We start from the raw sequence: 20,287 nt of genomic DNA, 5'->3' as shown, positions 1-20,287 counted from the left end.
TCATTGCAGGGACAGCTTTGCTTCTTGAGGAAGGAGAAACTGAGAAAGTCCAAGCTCTTTGCTTCTTTATTACTCCAGCGTCCGAGAAAAGAAAATTCGTCCCTTAACTTTTTCATTGTCAGTGGCGTTAGCCAGGCTCGTATTTACCTGGATCGGATTCTTCCATGTTTCAGCTGCTCAAATTTCTGTTTTAACCTTGGCTTGTGCTCAACTTCAGTGCAGAGCTGACAAAAATGATTTTTTCCCCCACTGATTTCCTCATAATTTATTTCTTCCACACTTTGTTGGTATTGTCAAATTTTTTGCAAGCCATAAAGTCAAAGTCTGGATTCCCCACTGGTATCTATTGTCACCTTCAACTTCAGCAGTGTACTAAAGAAACCAAAGTTTTCTTTCAGGATGTCATCATCTGTATCTTCCTTAAAGTTTCATCGTTGTGTCAGGTGCCGTGGCAAGCACGGGAGTACAAGATGCAAGACAGGTTCGTGATTTGCCCTCACGAAGTTGTCCCAATGGGGAGACAAATAGTTGAGAGAAAAGGTGTATCCTGCTTTGCATTTGTTTGACTTCGTTCTTCTTTAAATTTGACTTGTGAACATACACTACTTCAACAGTTCATGTATCTGGAAAACAAATGTACCCAAACTGGGAGGAAGGCGAGGAAGGATTTAAGAACCGCGCAGAACCCCAATCTGCCATACAGGGGAGTGACAGAATTGAAAGAAGCTGCTCCTGTACAACTCTGGAGGGCAAGAGAGGGCGTGGGGCCACCCAGCAAGTCTCTCCAGGAACTTGGCGGTAAGCCCGGTGTTGGCCAGGCTTCCCGCACTCACCACTCTACCCCAGCGTCGGCGTGGCCTCGGCGCAGAGCCACGGGCGCGCCCAGCGTGGCTCCGCCTCAGGCGCGCGGGTCCGCCGGCTCGGAACTACCGTTCCCAGAAGGCCGTGCGAATCCGGGAGGGAAGCGGCGGCGGTGGCAGGAAGGGCGCGATCGGCGGCCGCGGCTGCCCCGTCAGTGATCGGTCCGGCAGTCTCCGGTCCCGGGACGGGGGACGCGGCCCCGAGCGGCTCGTGCAGCCCCGGGCGTGAGCCGGGGCGAGCCGGTGGCTCCTCCCGCCGAACGGGCCGTGGCGGGATGTAGGGCGCTGGGCGCGGAGGCCGCCGGCGCGGCGGGGTGTGCGCGGAGGGCGCGCCGAGGATGGAGAGAGCGATGGAGCAGCTCAACCGCCTGACGCGTTCGCTGCGCCGCGCGCGCACCGTCGAGCTGCCCGACGGTGAGCGGGCAAGGGGGCTCGCCGTGTCGGGGCGGCCGTAGGGGGCCGGAGGGCGGGGCCGGGGCGCGGCTAGGTCGGGTGAAGAAACTGACCCGAAGCCGAGAAAACGCCCACAGTTACTTTCCTTAGCTGGGAGGGGCCAGGCTGGAACCCGCGGCCGCCCCTCGCCCGCGGCTCCCGCCCTGGCAGATGGGAGTTTGCGGGAGGTCTGGGCTCGGCGGGGCCCTGGTGCTGGAAGAAGCACGACCGGAGTCTCTCCCGACTGTCGATTTAAGGTTTTAGCAAAGGGGCAGAAATGTCAGTCGGATGGCGGAGACCCGGATCCAGAAAACATTACAGTTGTGGGGCATTTTACAGTCGCTGCTAGTTGGGGGTAGAGAGATGCATCAGAACAGTATTATTTGCTTTAAGTTGCAGAGCGGGAATTAAGTAGCCTTTCTTTTCTTTTCGGAAATGTAGAGCACTGTTGTATTTTGATGGTAAACAGATAAAAGGGTGTCAGATACCACACTTGTACTCTTAAAGTTCTGTTTGTGTATGTAGGTATGTATATGTGTATACTTTAAAAATACGCGTGCCTGCCTGCCTTCTTCATTTATTCATCAGATTTAAGAGTGAGGCGAGGACCTTCCCCAGAGAGGAATAAGGCATGACCCTTGTAGTTCCGGGATTTTAGTTAGTTGTGCCAGGGTTTCAGAATGGGTAAAGCACTAGCAATAAAGGAGGTGAGAAAACTGTTGTTTGCAGCCTCATGAATTCCCACCGTTTAGTGGCAGCAGGAGATGGCAGTGCTGCATCTAATAGGCTTTCGGTTCTGTATGCCCCAGCGAGAGAAGGGTTAGGAGGTTATGGCTGGTAATTTTTTTTAATGCGTTGTATTAGTGTGTCTTTCATTTCTCTTTTTTCTTTCTTTTTTTTTTTAAAGATAGAATTCCTTTCCTTTTTTTTTTTTAACATTTTTTAAAATGTTTTATTTTATTTTATTTTCGAGAGAGACAGAGCGTAAGCAGGGGAGGGCAGAGAGCGAGAAAGACACAGAATCAGAAGCAGGCTCCAGACACCGAGTGTGTCTGCACAGAGCCAGATGTGGGGCTCGAACCCACGAACCGTGAGATCATGACCTGAGCCCAAGTCGGACGCTTAACCAACTGAGCCACCTAGGTGCCCCGTGTCTTTCATTTTTCAAAACTTTTTTTGAATTGCTGCCGGAGAGGTGACTTGTAGGTTATGGAAGGGGACCTTGGGAGAGAGTCATCAAACAAATAAATGTGGCACTGAGGACTTTAGGGGTAATTTTCACGAAAAATTCCCCCCCAGTCTCTATTTAGGATTAAGAATAGGGATGATTTGTGTGACTTTCTGAAAAGTGATTTTCTATTTGATATTCTGCTAGTATGAAGTAGTTGACTGAAAATAATGAATGATGTCAGTAACTAGACTTCTAGCTTGAACTTCTACATTCTGTGTTTTCTTTCCAGCTTCTACTTTGAGTCCATTTCTTAGGTGCTGTCCTCACTCATTTTTCACAAATTATGGGTGTAGGCTGATGAAGAACACAGCACGTACAGTTGAATTAACCAGGCACTTGTGTTGCTTAGTTTAAATTCCACTATATTTTACACAAATATGATTTAGAAGACTTTGATAATGTATCCTGCTCCGAAGAGTAATGTATTTTCATTGTAGAAAATTTCAAGAATAATTTTAAAAATCTGTTATTCTACCATTTAGTAATAAAGTGTAAGTATTTTATTTCCTTTTCTTAGTGTTTTTTTCTCTTTATCAAATTAAGAACCTACTGCATATAGTCTTTTGCTTTTAGAAAATATCACATTTTTCATGTCTTTAAATATGCCTAATGACTTTGCAGCATTTCATAGGATACATGTAACAAATATTGACTCTCATTTTTGTTTTGATAATAGATTTTATGAGGAGCAACTTTGTAGGTTTAAAGTCTTAGCCTTCCTCTAAATATTTCCTTAGGATTAATAAGTGGGAGAAAAATTATAGACCTAATTACATCGACATTTTTAAAGCTCTGAGTTATCACCCTCCCATAGAAAGTTTCACCAATGATCTAGAGTTCTTGGAAACTAGAGTAGTAAGTAAAACTAAAACATTTCTCTCATGTTGCTAGGCAAAAGTGGCATCTTGCTTACATTTGTTTCTGTTTCATTGTAATAATTTGTTCATTTTTTTTTTCTTTAGTTTGTCTTTGTCCCTAAGTTCTGATGTATCTTTTTGAATTTTCTGACCTTGGCTCTTTCAAGTATGTAATATATGTGTGTGTGCACGCGCATGCGCGCGCGCTTGTGTGTGTGTGTGTGTGTGTGTGTGTGTGTGCGTGCGCGCGTGCGTGTATGTATTGCATTCTGGTTACAAAAATCCAGCTTGTTGTGCTTGCGTTTTAAAAGCTGCAGAATTAAGTCCTGAGATCTCTCTAAATTTAGGAAATAATCAGATACTGTACTTATTTTGCCATGTTAGAATTCAGTGATCAATAAACGTCTAATTGGAACACAATACTAAGGTTGGAAAGTTTTTAATCTCCTTTTACTCTAAAGTTAACTTTGTTGCATAGGATTAAACTGCGTATTTGATTTACTGAAACTGGATTCTGGTAGAACACATTTATGTTTCCTTGGGATGATGAAAACCTGAGTATCACCACTAAGTAATACCACTAAGTAATGGAGTGCAGGTTGTTCAATCATCCTGGGCAGGGCTAACATTGGAATATTCTTGTGAGAGAGGAAGTGTAGAGAAAGAAATTACTTTAGGGATGTGGATTCTCAGTGGACGTTAAAAAATTGGTTTATATTGTTTGTTTATGTGGAAAAAATAGTCCTAAACTACTGAATTTACAGTGAATTTGTTTAGTAAAATAATAGAACTTGAACCCATATTAGCATATATTTGAATGATGATTAGGGTGATTATCAGTTTTTATTTTTTATTTTTTAAAATATTTTTTAGTGTTTATTTTTGAGAGAGAGAGAGAGAGAGACAGAATGTGAGCGGGGAGGGGCAGAGAGGGGGAGACACAGACTCTGAAGCAGGCTCCAGGCTCTGAGCTGTCAGCACAGAGCCTGACATGGGTCTGGAACCCACGAACCATGAGATCATGACCTGAGCTGAAGTCTGGCTCTTTTTAGTATCTGTGCTGCTGAAGAGAGCACTGAAGTCTGGCTGTTAACCAACTGAGCCACCCAGGCGCCCTGTGATTATCACTTTTTAAAAAGTCACTCCCATTTGATGGTTTTATAGAGAAATTGTAAATAATATAATGAACCTGAGCTCCCTGTTCTTAAAGGATTTCCTTTTAGTTGTAGAGTTCTGGAGCTTTATCAATTGATCAAAATGGTCACCATATCTGATAAACTGAGATTAAACTCTTCTTATCACTCTGAAAACTTTAATTATATGCCTAATTCTTAACGTGTCTTCATGAGTGTGGAGAAGGAAGCATGTGACAACAAATTTTGTTCTTTCCTTTTTTTTTTGTAATGTTTACTTATTTATTTTTGAGAGAGTGAGTGAGCTGTGGAGAGAGAGGGAGTGAGAGAATCCCGAGCAGGCTCAATCCCATGACCTTGACATCAGGACCTGAGCCGATATCAAGAGTCAGATGCTCAACTGATTGAGCCATCCAGGCGCCCCTGTTCTGTTCTTTCATAGTATACTATTTCCTGGATAGTCTCCTTCTAGCATCATAGTTGTGGTTATATTTATTTCCTCATACTTTTAGTGTATGTGAACTGAATTTTTATAAGGTTATATGTGACTTAAAAAGTAAGATCTACATCAGAATTTTACCTAAATAAATACCCTTTAAATAAAACCCATGTGAACCTTATGATGCTCATTCATGGTCACTTAAAATTATGTACTAACTTGACTTAAAAATTTTAATTCAAAATAAGGGTATTCCTTTTTGTGATTTTCTTTATTATGGAGGGACTTAATGAAATTGTCATGGTTTGGAAGTTCAGGTGTTTATTAGGGCGTGTATCATATGAGAGAGAAAGAATGTTGCCATGTCAAGGGAGGCTTAGTGCCGTGTTTTTCAGCTCCAGGTGGTGACTCACTGATAGTTAATGAGAATAATTTATTGCAGTCAGCATTAACAAATAAATTGAAATAGAAAGGAATAAATTAGAGTGTATTGTGCATAAAAGAATAAGTATGTAGGCCTTTTGTTTACTGTATGTAGTATACTGGGTGCACTGTAAGGTTTTTACTGTAAGGGCTTTGGACTCAGCCAGCTTTGAGTTTGAACTGAGCCCCTTACTGACACCATCACACAGCTTGTTATTTAATGTAGTGCTCAGTTTTTTCATTTGCAAAATGGGGGTAATAATAGTACTTCCTTCATAAGATGGTTGTGAAGTTAAAAGAGATGATGTATATAAAGTGTTTAGAACAGTGCCTTTAAGATTATGTTTTAGGGGCTCCTCCTGGGTGACTCGGTTGAGTTTCGACTTTGACTCAGGTCATGATCTCAGGGTTTGTGAGGTCGAGCCCTGTGTTGGGCTCTGTGCTGACAGCTGGGATCCTGGACCTTGCTTTGGATTCTGTGTCTCCCTCTCTGTCCCTCCCCCGCTTGCAGTCTGTCTTTCTCTCAAAAATAATAAACATTAAGGGGTGCCTGGGTGGCTTAGTCAGTTATTTGACTTTGGCTCAGGTCATGATCTTACAGTCTGTGACTTAGAGTTCTGCGTTGGGCTCTGTGCTGATCAGCCTGGAGCCTGGTTCAGACTCGGTGTCTCCCTCTCTTTCTGCCCCTCCCCAACTCGCTCGCTCGCTCTCAAAAATGAATAAACATTAAAAACAATTAAAAAATATTTTAAAAAATTTAAAAAACCCAAAAGATTATGGTTTAAAACGTGGGCTGTTACGATTAGGATTTTTTGTTATTAATTTTTTGTAGTGAAAATGTTGCATCTGCATGCTGAATTTGTGAATAGTCCTGACTAGAACTAAATTGCTTTTCATGGATATACTTACAAATAGTGAAATAATGAGCAAAGATGTGAAGAAATGGTGATAACTTTTTTCCTTCTCAATTATATATTTCTTCAGTATATATTTCTAAATATGTAAACTGCTTTTTTCAAACATAATCACAATATTATTGTTAGGCCAACACAGTTGGCAATAATTTCTGTTATCATCAAATACCCAGTCCATATTGAGTTTTCTTCTCTCAGAAACATTCTCTTACAGTTGGTTTGTTTGGATCGGTATCCAAAGTCCACATATTACATTTGGCTGATCATCTCTTAAGACTCTTTTAATGATAACAGCCCCCCCCTTTTTTTTTACACCTTCTTATTTCTAAGTAATTTTAGACTTAGAGAAAAAAATGCATAAATAGCACAGAATTTCCATGCACCCTTCAGTCAGTGTCCCATAATGTTCATATCTTGTACAGCCATAGTACTGTTGTCAAAACTAAGGAATTAACATTGGTGTAATGCTGTTAACTACGTTACAGACTTTATTAGAATTTGACAAGCGTTCTCAACAATGTCCTTTTTCTATTTTAGCATCCAGTTGGTGATACCATATTGCATTTAGTTGTCCATGTTTCCTTAGCTTTCCCAAACTGTGATAGTTCTTCAAGCTTCTCTTGAATTTAATGGCCTTGAGACATTTTTTAATGCTTATTTATTTATTTTGAGAGAGAGAGAGAGAGAGAGAGACAGAGTGCGTGCATACGTGCACATCCATACGTGCACATCCATGTGTGTGATGGAGGGACAGGGAGAGAGGGAGAGACAGAATCCCAAGAAGGCTCAGTGCTGTAAGCGCAGAGCTCAACAAGGGGCTAGATCCCATGAACTGTGAGATCATGACCTGAGCCAAAATCAAGAATCAGACATTTAACTTCCTGAGCCACCCAGGCACCCTGGGCCTTGAGACTTTTTAAGAAGACTGCTTGGATGTTATGTGGAATTCCCCTTAATATGGGTTTGTCTGATATTTTTTTCATGATGTGCTTTTTATAAAAAAACGTGGGTTATATATCAGAGGCTACATGATACTACATGATACTGATATGTGTTATATCTGGTGATGTTACCCTTTATCAGTTGATCAAGGTGATTATCAGCTGGGTTCTCCACTGTAAATTTACTATTTTCCTTTGTAATTAGTCAATATTTTGGGAAGATACTTTGATACTCTGCAAATACTCTTTTCTTCCTGAAACTTAACTCATTAATTTAGTGTCAGCATTAATGTTTTAAGGGCTAAATGGTCATTGTCAGAGTTACTTCTCTGTAAATAACTCATAAAAAAACATAAATGCATTGAATTGAGAAACGACCACTAGTAATATGTAAAAATAAATCCAAACATTGCTGAAATTTATGTAAGTATAATCTATCATAGATATTGTTGACATTTAACCTTTTCTTTTGGATCACACTTCTGTGAACTTACTCTATACAAGATATAAATGAAAATGTGAATAGTGTAAAGTAATAGGAAAAATTAAGACTTAAATTTCATAAAATAGGGGCGCCTGGGTGGCTCAGTCGGTTGGGCGTCCGACTTCGGCTCAGGTCATGATCTCACTGTCTGTGAGTTTGAGCCCCGTGTTGGGCTCTGTGCTGACAGCTCAGAGCCTGGAGCCTGCTTCAGATTCTGTGTCTCCCTCTCTCTCTGCCCCTCCCCTGCTCAAGCTCTGTCTCTGTCTCTCTCAAAAATAAATAAACATTATCTCTCTGTCCCAAAAATAAATAAACGTTGAAAAAAAAATAAAAATAAATAAATAAACATTAACAAAATTTTTTTAATAAAAAAATTCAGTTTCGTAAAATATAGTTTCATAAAAGCTTCTAAAATAATTTTTTTTGTTTTAATGTTGGCAAGAAGCAAGTACTATGTATATTTAATGTTTTAAAATTATTTTAGCATATATATCTATAATGCCCATATATACTTAAAATTTCCCCAAACTACATGTAAGTTTGATAAAACATGAAGTTGATAAACACACCTTTGGAAGTAAAAGAAATTTCTTTTGTAAAGCTACAGAAACTAATATGTATCTCATTTTCCCCATCACATCCAGAAGCTAATAAGCACTTTGGTGATGATTTAAAGGGACTGAACATTTAGTTCTGCATTGCTGCAAATTTTGCAATACCTCTGGTATTGTGCACTTTTTAAAATTTAAGTTTATTTATTTATTTTGGAAGAAAGTGAGAGAGCCAGGGAGGAGCAGAGAGAGAGGGAGAGAGCTTCCCAGGCAGTCTCCGTGATGTCAGCACAGAGCCCACCTCTGGGCTGGAACTCATGAAATGTGAGATCACTACCTGAGCTGAAACCAGGAGTCAGATGCTCAACTTCAACCAACTGAGCCACCCAGGCACCCCTCTGTACTATCTTTAACCTTCTTCCACCTCTTGTTACTTTTTATATGGAATTAGAAAAACTCTAAAGTAGTCTTAAGTATCTTTGGAAGAAAATAGATAAATTAATTCTGTTTTTTGTTTTGTTTTTGTTTTTTACTCAGATAATGAAACTGCTGTTTATACATTAATGCCAATGGTTATGGCTGATCAACACAGGTGAGTGCCTATTTAAATTGTTTTTTTTAACATTTATTTATTTTTGAGAGAGAGAGAGAGACAGAGCACAAGCAGGGGAGGGGCAGAGAGAGAGGGAGACACAGAATCTGAAGCAGGCTCCAGACTCTGAGCTATCAGCACAGAGCCTGATGTGGGGCTCAAACTCAAGAACCGTGAGATCATGACCTGAGCTGAAGTCGGACGCTCAACTGACTGAGCCACCCAGGCACTCCATGCCTATTTCACATGTATACTTTTTGTTTAAATGAGTAAGGGAAGTACATAAATTTACCTAAATGTTGTGTACACTTACATGCACACACACAAACATACACACACAGTTTGGACATAGATGTTGTCCTGGGGCATGTTGTTTAACCTCTGTTATAATTTACTGTCTGTGAAATAAAAACCAAAATTTTCCAAGATCTGTATCACCTGTAAAATTCTATGGTAAGAGATTTTCTGAATTAATTGTCAGCTATTAAGTCAGGTGTTTGGTTGGTCACTGACAGAAAAACACTGTGATGGGTTCAGTTAGAAGTCACTACTGATCTTTATAGCAAAAGGTTAGGGCTGATGGACAACTTACTTCCCTAATGTTCTACTTTGATGTTCTTTTTATTTGGTGCATATGAGACACAGTTATCTGACTAGATGTTGAGATGTTTACACTTGTAGCAGACATTTCTGCTGTGGTTAGCCATTGGATAGTTTGGTGTAATAAGAAAGTGACAAGGGAACTATTTTGCAGTAGTTTACAATGTAAATAATTTTTTGCTTTAAACTTCCTGTCTTATGCAACTAAAACATATTTTAATCTGATTTTTCTTATTTGGCTATGATTAATACAGATAAGCCATACTTTTTGCAAGGGGATTAGCCAGCCCAAGAGTCTTTCTTAATCTAGGGAGAACTGAAGCCAATTTAGGTTTCCTCAGAGCAGATGATATAGATCAGCAGATGAAGAAACCTTCAACACCAGTTTATAGGTCAGTGCAGTTGGTTTTTGGATAAAATGTTGCTGGCTACCATGCTATGCTTAGAGAATAGTGCTTTGTTTCTTGGTTGTTGTGGGACAGAGCTTTTTGGATAATTGTTAAGAGTAACTGAAGAGCTATTAACTTGAGTTACTATGTTTTTAAAAGCACGTTTTTTAACATATTGACTCTTACTAATTTTCTTTTGGTGTAGGTCTGTTTCTGAGCTACTATCAAATTCGAGGTTTGATGTCAATTATGCATTTGGACGTGTGAAAAGAAGCTTGCTTCACATTGCAGCAAAGTAAGAAAAAAGATATTGTGGATTAAAGTCTGATCTAGAGTAATGATCAGTAAGCTCTGGATCATTGTTATCCTACAGTGGTTTTGGGGAAAGATGAGAATAGACTGCTGAATGGTTCTTTATTCTGTTTAGAGCATAGTATGCTATGTTTGTATTCTTTCTCTAGATAACCTTGAGATCAGACTCAAGTCTCACATCTACTGTCTTAGCTTGTTTTAGATCAGATCAGTAGGTTGCCTTTCCTGGATGTATTTAAGAGGGTACATTCACTTATTTATAGCAGCACTATCAACAATAGCCAAACTATGAAGAGACCCCAAATGTCCATCGACTCTTGAATGGATGAAGAAGGTGTGTTATATATACACAATGGAATATTACTCAGTCATCAAAAATAATGAAATCTTGCCATTTGCAGCAACGTGGCTGGAGCTAGAGTGTATTATGCTAAGCCAGATAAGTCAGTCAGAGACAGACAAATACCACATGATTTCACTCATAAATGGAATTTAAGAAACAAAACAGATGAACATATGGAAGGGGAAAAAAGAGAGAGAGGGAAACAGATCGTAAGAGTCTTAATGATGGAGAACAAGCTGTGGGACATGGAGATCAGTGGGAGAAGAGCTAGATGGGTGATGGGTATTAAGGAGGACACTTCCGTTATGATGAGCACTGGGTGTTATATGTAAGTGATGAATCAATGAGTTCTATTCCTGAAACCATATTGCACTGTTAACTAGAATTTAAATAAAAATTTGAAAAGGAAAAAAAAGGTTATATTCACTGTAATCTTTTTCTTATCCTACCAGTATGAAATTTTATATGTTAACTGCTCACAGAGCCATTGGCTTTATATTTTTTACTTAGGTCTGAGAATGATTTTTATCCATAGTCTTCAAGTATGTAATCAATCACTCAGTTACTTGACATCTAACTTCCTTTCAAGAGTTAGGTAAATGTGTTAAAATTAATTTTTCATTATAAATTTGGCTTCTGGAAGTACTATGTGGTTTTTTTGTGTGTATTAATACTTTATTTTGATTTATTTGAATATCTTCGTAGCTTTCATAGTAGAATGTACCATCTTGAAAGTAGAGGATATTTACTATTTGTGACGGAAGTTAAATCAAATTGTAAGTTAATAATGGACCTCAAAAATAATGTGTTTACTAGAGCTTTTTGTTTTTTAATTAAGTTATGTCAACTGTGGCTATTCATTGAATGTATCTGAACTGTTTTTAATACTGTTTTAGTTGTGGATCAGTGGAATGCTTGGTTCTGCTCTTAAAGAAAGGAGCGAATCCTAACTATCAAGATATTTCAGGCTGTACGCCCCTTCATTTGGCAGCTCGAAATGGGTAAATATTTTGTTTCCTTGAGGAGCTTAAGTTGCATTATCAGTTATGTCTAACAGTATTCAAGGCACTCTTGATGATTTTGTTTTTTGACCATTATTTGCCTTGGAAAGTGGGTTGTGGGTCTTCAATTTTTAAAGAACTATTGTATTTAATAATTTATTACATTGTTTACTAATATTTTTTCTTGAAAATACTCTTGTTGAGGTTCATTTTTACTTGTATTATAATGACATTTTATTTTCTGAAAAGCAGAGTTGTCACCTCTTTGTTTTGGTATCCCTTTTCCTGATAATTTTTTCCCGTGTCTAATTTCATACCTTATTTTCCAAATTACTTGTTTAGTTAGTTTTATTAATGAAATTAAAGATAGAGTAAATATATTGTACCTAGCTTATTTATAATTTTTTGAGAATGGGCTGTCCTACAGTCAGCTTTCTAAGTGAGGCTAGCTAACTCATTTCAGGGCCAAAAGTTGTGTTTTCTTTTAATTATGACAAAAAGCTTTCTTAATAAATTATGTGTTTACTAGCCTTCCTTTTGAATTTTTTGTTAAATAAATTTATTCCCATTATAAAACTAGTATTTCCAAAATGTAAATATATTTTTGCCTTTTTTGGATAACTTTGGTCATCATTATGAACATCTTTATGTTATTATGTGCTATTTTAAACCTTACTATACTTTTTATGGTTTTCATTTTCCTTTTTTTGTTGTTGAAAATTTCAGATGTCACATCTTTGTGTCTGCCTCTACCACTGTTTTTTACTTCTTAAAATTCTCTTGGACTGCAAAACCATATCAAATGGCTGAAATTATGTTTAAAATGAAAAAAAGTAGTTTTGACTCAGGACTTGAGGAATTTACATTTATAAACATGTTTCAAACGCTATAAAGTTTATTCCCATGTGTCTCTTTGATTACTCTTGAAAATGTTTTTGTTTGCTCTTTTGATCTGGGATTCTAGGTAGTTGAGGTAGCTGCCTAACTGAGATAGATATGGGGCTAAAATTGTACACTGCATCATTCTGAGACTAAATTTTTGCATATAAAGGATTAAAGTGGAACCAAAAATACAAAAATCATAGTGATGTCTAGGTTGGATCAGGGGAAGGCATGGTCCTTTGACACTGACTGTTCTGTTCCAGTTCCTGATTTAGCATGTGAACTAGTTGTCCGCTGTTCTGGTAGGTAACACTGTGCTGATCAAAGAGCTGTTTTTATAATAATTAGCCACATTAGATATGTTTGTAGGGTGTCACACTCAAGGTCATAGATCTTGTTGAATTCATTCCTTGCTGAATTGATGTCACATCTGGATACATTATCCCAGGTGTTGGTAGGATAGTAACAAAGCTCTTTAAAAAAATTACACATTAAGGGGTACCTACGTGGCTCAGTCGGTTAAATGTCCATTGACTCTTGATTTCAATTCAGGTCATGATCTTGCAGTTTGTGAGATCAAATCCTGCCTAGGACTCTATTCTGACAGAGCAGAGCCTGTTTGGGATTCTCTCTCTTCCTCCCTCTCTGCCCCTCCCCTGCTCTCTTTCTCTCTCTCTCTCTCAAAAAAAAAAAAAAAAATTACAAATAAAAAATATCTCAGTACTCTATCTCAACAACTGTAAGTGAGAGGACACATCATTACACACTGGGGATAAAATGTCTACTGCCATTGTAGTCAGAGACCTAAGTCATTTAGGAGACCATTACTTTTTTTTTTCCCCTAGCTTTGTTGAGGTATAACTAACAAAATTGTAAGATATTTAAAGTGTACGTCATGATGATTTGGTAGATCTATGCATCGTGAAAGGATTCCTTTCATTTAGTTAGTTAACACATCCATCATTAACACCTCACATATTTATCTTTTTTGCTGGGGGGATGTGTGGAAACATTTAAGTTGGAGAGCTTTAAGTTTAAAAGACGAAGAAATACAACAGAAATTACTTGATTCACATGGCAAATCTGTGAGGAGAGAAGGAATAAGAAGAGTTTGTAACCCTAACATAACATCTGATTTGGATGCCTTTCTATTTCTGTGAAGATTAATTTTGATATTTAATACTTAACTACTTTCTTTTTTATTACTGGGTACCTTGTACATTTTAGACTTGTTCCGTAAATGTTTGCTGAGTGACTTGAATGCATGTTACTTCCTGTAGCTGCTGCTGTTTTCAAAAATAACTTTGTATTACAATTTCTTCGAGTTTAGATTTGTCTAGACTGAAGCAGAAGTCTTTGCCTTTTTCTCATACGTCTGTTTTGGGGGTTTAGTTTTTTGTTTTGTTCCCTCAGTTATCGTCAGATGAGTAGTATAATTCTCTTGGCCTGCTTTAGCAGTCCTCTCTGTAACCAGTGGTGCTGGGTACATTAGTACTGAATTGCCCTCCTTTCTAGTAGAAGACCCATTAAGCTACCACAGACCACTTGGATAATTGGTCTTTGTGTCATTTGGGTTACCATAAGCTTCCTATAATTATTGCAATATTGGGGCTGGAAAATAGTTGCTTCCTGTACAGGAGGATCCAGGGTTGCTCATGATTATATGAGATTATTAAAAGAGAAGACTTCAAAATTGTTGGGAATTCTTAGGTTGCATGTTGCTCAGATTTGAAATACGATTTTTTTTTCTTTATTTTTTTGGGCTGTGTTGTGAGCTCATAAAGGGCAGAGCCTGTGTGTTAATTAATATTTTAGCTCTAATTCTTGGCAAAATTGGTGCTCATTTAGTGGGTTGCTTTGACTTACTGAGATTCTGGAAAGTAGCAATAATGATTGTTAAGTAAGAAAACATAATTTCTCTCATATTTCTCTTTTGCAATTCATTTTTGAAGGGGAGCATTATGGATTGCTGTTTTTCTTCATCGACAACCCCCCCCCCCCCTCAACACCTCCTTGGGACTGTTTCCCTGGCCCATTCCCATGGAAGTGTTTATTTTGTCAATAGGCCAGTGGTCTAAGACAGCTTGAAGATGTTTTAGAAATCCAGCAATGTGGATATAGACAGTCAGACACGCAGACACACACACACACACATTTTAAACAATGTATTCATAAAAACATTTTTTTAATGTTTATTTAGTTTTGAGAGAGAGACACAGAGTGCGAGTGGGGGAGGGACAGAGAGAGAGAGGGAGATACAGAATCCAAAAAAGGCTCCAGGCTCTAAGTTCTCAGCACAGAGCCCGATGCGGGGATTGAACTTGGGAACCATGAGATCATGACCTGAGCCAAAGTCAGACGCTTCACTGACTGAGCCACCCAGGCGCACCAACAAATGTATTCATTTTAATAAGACTATCTGGTCTGTTGTCTTAGGATTATGGAGGATTTATTTCCTAAGATTTTCATAACAATGTGTTAGATAAAGGAACTTTGTAAATGTTTGAACTTATAAGTTTACTCAGAACTTTCTTTCTTTTCTTTGATTATAATGCTGATTTTAAATGACATTTAACTTCATTTCAGATACAGAAACCAAAGCAAGAAAAGTAATTTGCTCTCTGTTAAAAAATATTTATTCAGTTAATAAAAAGCTTAGCTGTTAACTTATAAATAAGATTGAATAATTAATCAATTAATTGTTTTATTGAGGTTCATTGAGAGCACCTAGCTGTGCTTTTTGAGTTTATTTAAGAAATATACAGTCTAAGGCATGAAGAAATTTATGATCTAATTGAGTAAATAATAATATATACACATACATACTCTATATATTATATACTTTGTATATATCATATACAGCATTATATAGGTAGTATACTGATGTTAATGCTATGTATATATTACATATGACATATAGTACATAATATGCTATTATATGTACACTGTTACATATTTTTTATATGTATAATTGTTCATTCAACCAGATCATAAACTTCTTCATGCTATGGATTATATCTTATTTCCTTAATTTAGTGCTGAGCATTGTCAAGCATATATATTATATGTGTGTGTGTATGTGTGGGTATAAAATGTGTATTATAAATATATTGTGTGTGCATCACTTTTGGTTTCTAAAACATGAATTTTCATTCTTTTTTTTTTTTAATTTTTTTTTCAACGTTTATTTATTTTTGGGACAGAGAGAGACAGAGCATGAACGGGGGAGGGGCAGAGAGACAGGGAGACACAGAATCGGAAACAGGCTCCAGGCTCCGAGCCATCAGCCCAGAGCCCGACGCGGGGCTCGAACTCACAGACCGCGAGATCGTGACCTGGCTGAAGTCGGACGCTTAACCGACTGCGCCACCCAGGCGCCCCTGTGAATTTTCATTCTTTAGTGAAGAGGAAATGGAGATTGAATAGTCACTGGAAGTGGATCAGGCTAAGAGTAAACATTGTGAGCAAAATGAAATCGATAGGCAGTTCGTAAGAGGACAGAGGACTTAAACAGATATTTCTACATAGAAGATCTACAAATGGCTAATAAGAACATTAAAAGATGATCAATATCACTAATTATTAGGGAAATGCAAATCAGAACTACAGTGAGATGCCAACTCAAACTCATTAGTATGGCTATCAAAAAAAAAAAAGCAGAAAATAACAAGTGTGAGCAAGGATGTGGAGAAAAGGAACCCTTATGCACTGTTGGTGGGATTGTAAAATGGTACAAATGTAGGGGCACCTGTGTGGCTCAGTCAGTTAAGCGTCTGACTCTTGGTATCAGCTCAGGTCATGATCTCATGGTTCGTGAGTTTAAGCCCTGCATCAGGCTCTGCACTGACAGTGCAGAACCTGCTTGGGATTCTTTTTTTTCTCTCTCTCTCTGCTCCTCCCTCCTTGCTCTTTGTCTCTCAAAATAAGTAAGTAAACTTCAAAAAAATGGAAAAAAAAAAAAAGAACTTTGGAGCACCCGGGTGGCTCAATTGAGCATCCGACTCTTGGTTTTGGCTCAGGTCATCATCTCATGGTTTGTGAGATTGAGCCCCATGTGGGGCTCTGTGCTAACAGTGCAGAGCCTCCTTGGGATTCTCTCTGTGCTATCTCTCTGCCCCTTCTCTCTCTTTCTCTCTCTCAAAATAAATAAACATTAAAAAAAAATGGTATAGATGGCCTGAAAAACAATTTGGTGGGTGCTCAAAAAAAAAAAAAAAAAAATAGAATTACCATGTGATCCAAAAATCCCACTTCTCAGTATATATCCAATAAAATTGAAAGGAGGGTCTTAAAGAAGTATTTGTACACCCATGTTCATAGCAGCATTAGCTAAAATGAAAGCAATCGAAGTATCCATTGATGGATGAATAGATGAGCAAAATGTGGCAGATATGTACAATGGAATATCATTCAGCCTTAAGGAAGGAAATTCTGACTTAAGCTACAACATGGATGAACCTTCAGGGCATTATGCTAAGTGAAATAAGCCAATCACAAAAGGACAAACACTGTCTGATTCCAGTTTTATGAGGTACTTAGATAAATTGTAGAGACATAAAGTAGAATAGTGGTTGCCAGAGGCTAGGGGGAGAGGAAATGGAAAGTTACTGTTTAATGGGTATAGAGTTTCAGTTTTGCAAGATGAAAAGAAGTTCTGTGCTTGAATGGTGGTGATGGTTGCACAGTAATATGAATGTACTTCATACCCTTGAACTGTAACTTAAAAATGGTTAAGATGACAAATTTTAGGTTCTATGTATTTTTCCACAGTAAAAATGACAAAAAAAAAAAGAAATGAAATAGGTAGGGGGATGCATAGATATGCACTTCATTAATTTTATAGTTATGTTCTTATAACTCATCTAAGTATTAACTTTTAAATATCTTGTAATCAAGAATGTAGGATACTAGAACATTGACTTTCATTGTCTTATATTTATTTAATTTTTTTAAAACTTTATTTTTGAGAGAGAGAGACAGAGTGTGAGTGGGGAGGGGCAGAGAGAGTGGGAGACACAGAATCTGAAGCAGGCTCCAGGGTCTGAGCCATCAGCATAGAGCTGGACGTGGGGCTCGAACTCATGAACTGCAAGATCATGACCTGAGCCAAAGTCCCGACGCTCAACTGACTGAGGCACCCAGGCGCCCCGTCTTATATTTCTTTAAAAAAATTTTTTTTAATGTTTATTTTTGAGAGAGAGCAAGACAGGGAGAGACAGAGCATGAGTGAGGGAGGGGCAGAGAGAGAAGGACACACAGAATCTGAAACAGGCTCCAGGCTCTGAGCTGTCAGCACAGAGCCTGATGCAGGGCTCGAACTTGGGAATGGTGAGATCATGACCTAGGCCGAAGTCAGGAGCTTAATCAGCTGAGGCACCCAGGCGCCCCACCCCCCATTGTCTTATATTTCTGAGGAAGGTTACTATTCCAAATGTTCAGTCAACAGTAGAAATTTCTTAGCATTAAAAAAATATATATATATTGATTTACTTTATTATTTTTTTTTAATTTTTTTTTAACATTTTATTTATTTTTGAGACAGGGAGAGACAGAGCATGAACGGGGGAGGGTCAGAGAGAGAGGGAGACACAGACTGAAACAGGCTCCAGGCTCTGAGCGGTCAGCACAGAGCCCGACGCGGGGCTCAAACTCACGGACCGTGAGATCATGACCTGAGCCGAAGTCGGACACTTAACTGACTGAGCCACCCAGGCGCCCCTATTGATTTACTTTAACATTTATTTATTATTGAGAGATAGATACAGAGCATGAGTAGGGGATGGGTAGAGAGAGGGGGAGACACAGAATCAGAAGCAGGCTCCAGGCTTTGAGCTGTCAGCACAGAGCCTGACGCGGGCTCGAACTTAGAAACTGTGAGATCATGACCTGAGCCGAAGTTGGTCGCTTAACCAACTGAGCCACCCAGGCGTCCCATTTTCCTTAGCATTTTGAATGATAAATTTGTCTTAATGAGACGAAAACCTCATTGTACCTTTTCTTTATCCTATTATCTTGAATTATAGAAACAATTTTTCATTTTATTTTATATGTTATAATGTTTATTTAAAAAGATACAGATTAATATTTGCCACCAACTAATGTTGAGTGTAGTCAGTATTTCAATAAAATAATAGTCATTTGCTTATTTTTCTTGTACCAGTTATCTGTATCTTTTTTTCTTTTCAGGCAGAAGAAATGCATGAGTAAATTATTAGAATACAGTGCTGATGTCAACATTTGTAATAATGAAGGCCTTACAGCAGTAAGTGCTAAGAATTTTATCTGAGAATTTTAAAATACTTTTAGAAAATGATATTGAAGGTGATAGTAATGCAAAGTGCAGTACAAGTGTTTCTGCAAGTTACTTCTTGGTGTTCATGAAGAAGATTCTCTGCTGTATTAAGAGAAGTTACGTTTCACTTTGTTTCTATCTCCTTTTTGTTTGTGACCTTTGACTTATTTTGAAGGCTTATTCTTCTAGCTTTTGTCACTGACTTTCAGGACACTTCTTAGGGGCATCTCTGCTCCTTCATAGGAGAGCTGTTTTTTATTAGGTCCTTTAAAATATTTTAATATGTACATGGTAGGAAAATTGGATGGCTAGGCAGAAAGGAAAAAAAAAGACAATGAATGGAATGATCACTCACTGTATCCTGTGCACTCAGAGATAATCACTGTTAATATTTTGGCCTATATCCTTTTAGACTTGTTTATATCTTACCTATGCTAGAATTTTTTTCCATTTTGCTATGTCACATAAGTTAATATGTTTTTGATCCATATAGATGTCATAGGGAGGTGGTGTGGGATATTTCTGAAAAGATTGTTGAAATCCAAAAATTTTTAAAAATTTATTTATTTTTATTTTTATTCTAGTGTAGTTAATATGCAGTGTTTTTAGTTGAAGGTATATAATGTAGTGATTCAATAGTTCTGTACATGAAATAAAAAAAAATAATCATTTTCATTAATGGAACATTATTCATTTTAGAAGTTGAGATAAAATAGAATTATGTGATTATTGAAAAATTGTTTTGAACTTGTGACAGATGTTAAATTTTATATATCAAATTTTACCTTCCTATATATGAGGTGATGGTATTAATTAAGTTGATGGTCAGAATCCTTTCTATTCAGTTTTTATTTTTAATTTCAATACAGTCAACATACAGCATTATATTAATTTCAGGTGCACAGTATAGTGATTCAACAATTTTATATGTTACTCAGTGCTTACCATGATAAGTGTGTGTTTTAATCCCCACCCCCTATTTCATCCATTGCTCCCTCCACCTCCCCTCTGGTAACCATCAATTTATTCTCTATAGTTAAGAGTCTGTTTCTTGGTTTGAAAAAAAATTTTTTTTAATGATTTTGGTAGTGTTTTGTAGATTCTAAATCTTTTAATTTGTGGATAAAGAAGAATATTGAGTATTTACATACCATGCCAGTTTTTAAGACCTTTCTGATTAAAAATATTTTTGAAGGTAGGGGGTACTGGGGCATAACAAACAGCTTGCCTAAGATTTACTTTATTCTGTGAATGACTTACTAAAGGTAAAGAATAAGCTCAATCATGATTATTATGTGGAACCCACAATTCCTGTGATAATTCAGATTTTGTTATATATTAACAACATAATGCCGTCTATAAAGAAAAACTGTAGTCTGAATATCTACAAGATGCTTAGTGATACGGTAGCTACCATTTGGGTATTATAAAACTATGGCAGTGATGTAGACCTGTCCTTAGTACACTATCTGATATAGGCAAGTTAAGATGTTCAGTGTTAACATAATCTGTTTAATCACATAAGTTTTTATCTGCTAATTTCCCACTCCTGAACTTTAAGGAAGGTAGAGTAGAAAAGTTTTAAAAATCAAATTTTTACTTAAAAAATTA

The 20,287-nt window shown here is 37.7% G+C and overlaps 1 protein-coding gene across 3 annotated transcripts in view; it reads left to right on the top strand.

The window, feature by feature from the left end:
* Positions 1-959: 959 nt before the first annotated feature.
* The window catches only part of HACE1 (HECT domain and ankyrin repeat containing E3 ubiquitin protein ligase 1), a 122,142-nt gene continuing 102,814 nt past the window's right edge, over positions 960-20,287 (top strand). For 2 of the 3 annotated variants that reach the window (XM_047858730.1, XM_047858729.1), the window contains exons 1-5: positions 960-1,274; positions 8,803-8,857; positions 10,052-10,141; positions 11,398-11,502; positions 18,571-18,646. In XM_047858730.1, the coding sequence (XP_047714686.1) occupies positions 1,199-1,274; positions 8,803-8,857; positions 10,052-10,141; positions 11,398-11,502; positions 18,571-18,646 (402 nt within the window). In that variant the 5' untranslated portion in view covers positions 960-1,198. Of the gene's footprint in view, positions 1,275-2,995; positions 3,015-8,802; positions 8,858-10,051; positions 10,142-11,397; positions 11,503-18,570; positions 18,647-20,287 lie in introns of those variants that run through there. The other variant, XM_047858731.1, reaches the window with a different exon arrangement.

Source organism: Prionailurus viverrinus, chromosome B2 (assembly GCF_022837055.1).
Source record: "Prionailurus viverrinus isolate Anna chromosome B2, UM_Priviv_1.0, whole genome shotgun sequence".
Taxonomy (NCBI): domain Eukaryota; kingdom Metazoa; phylum Chordata; class Mammalia; order Carnivora; family Felidae; genus Prionailurus; species Prionailurus viverrinus.
This window is presented reverse-complemented; position numbering and strand designations above follow the sequence as displayed.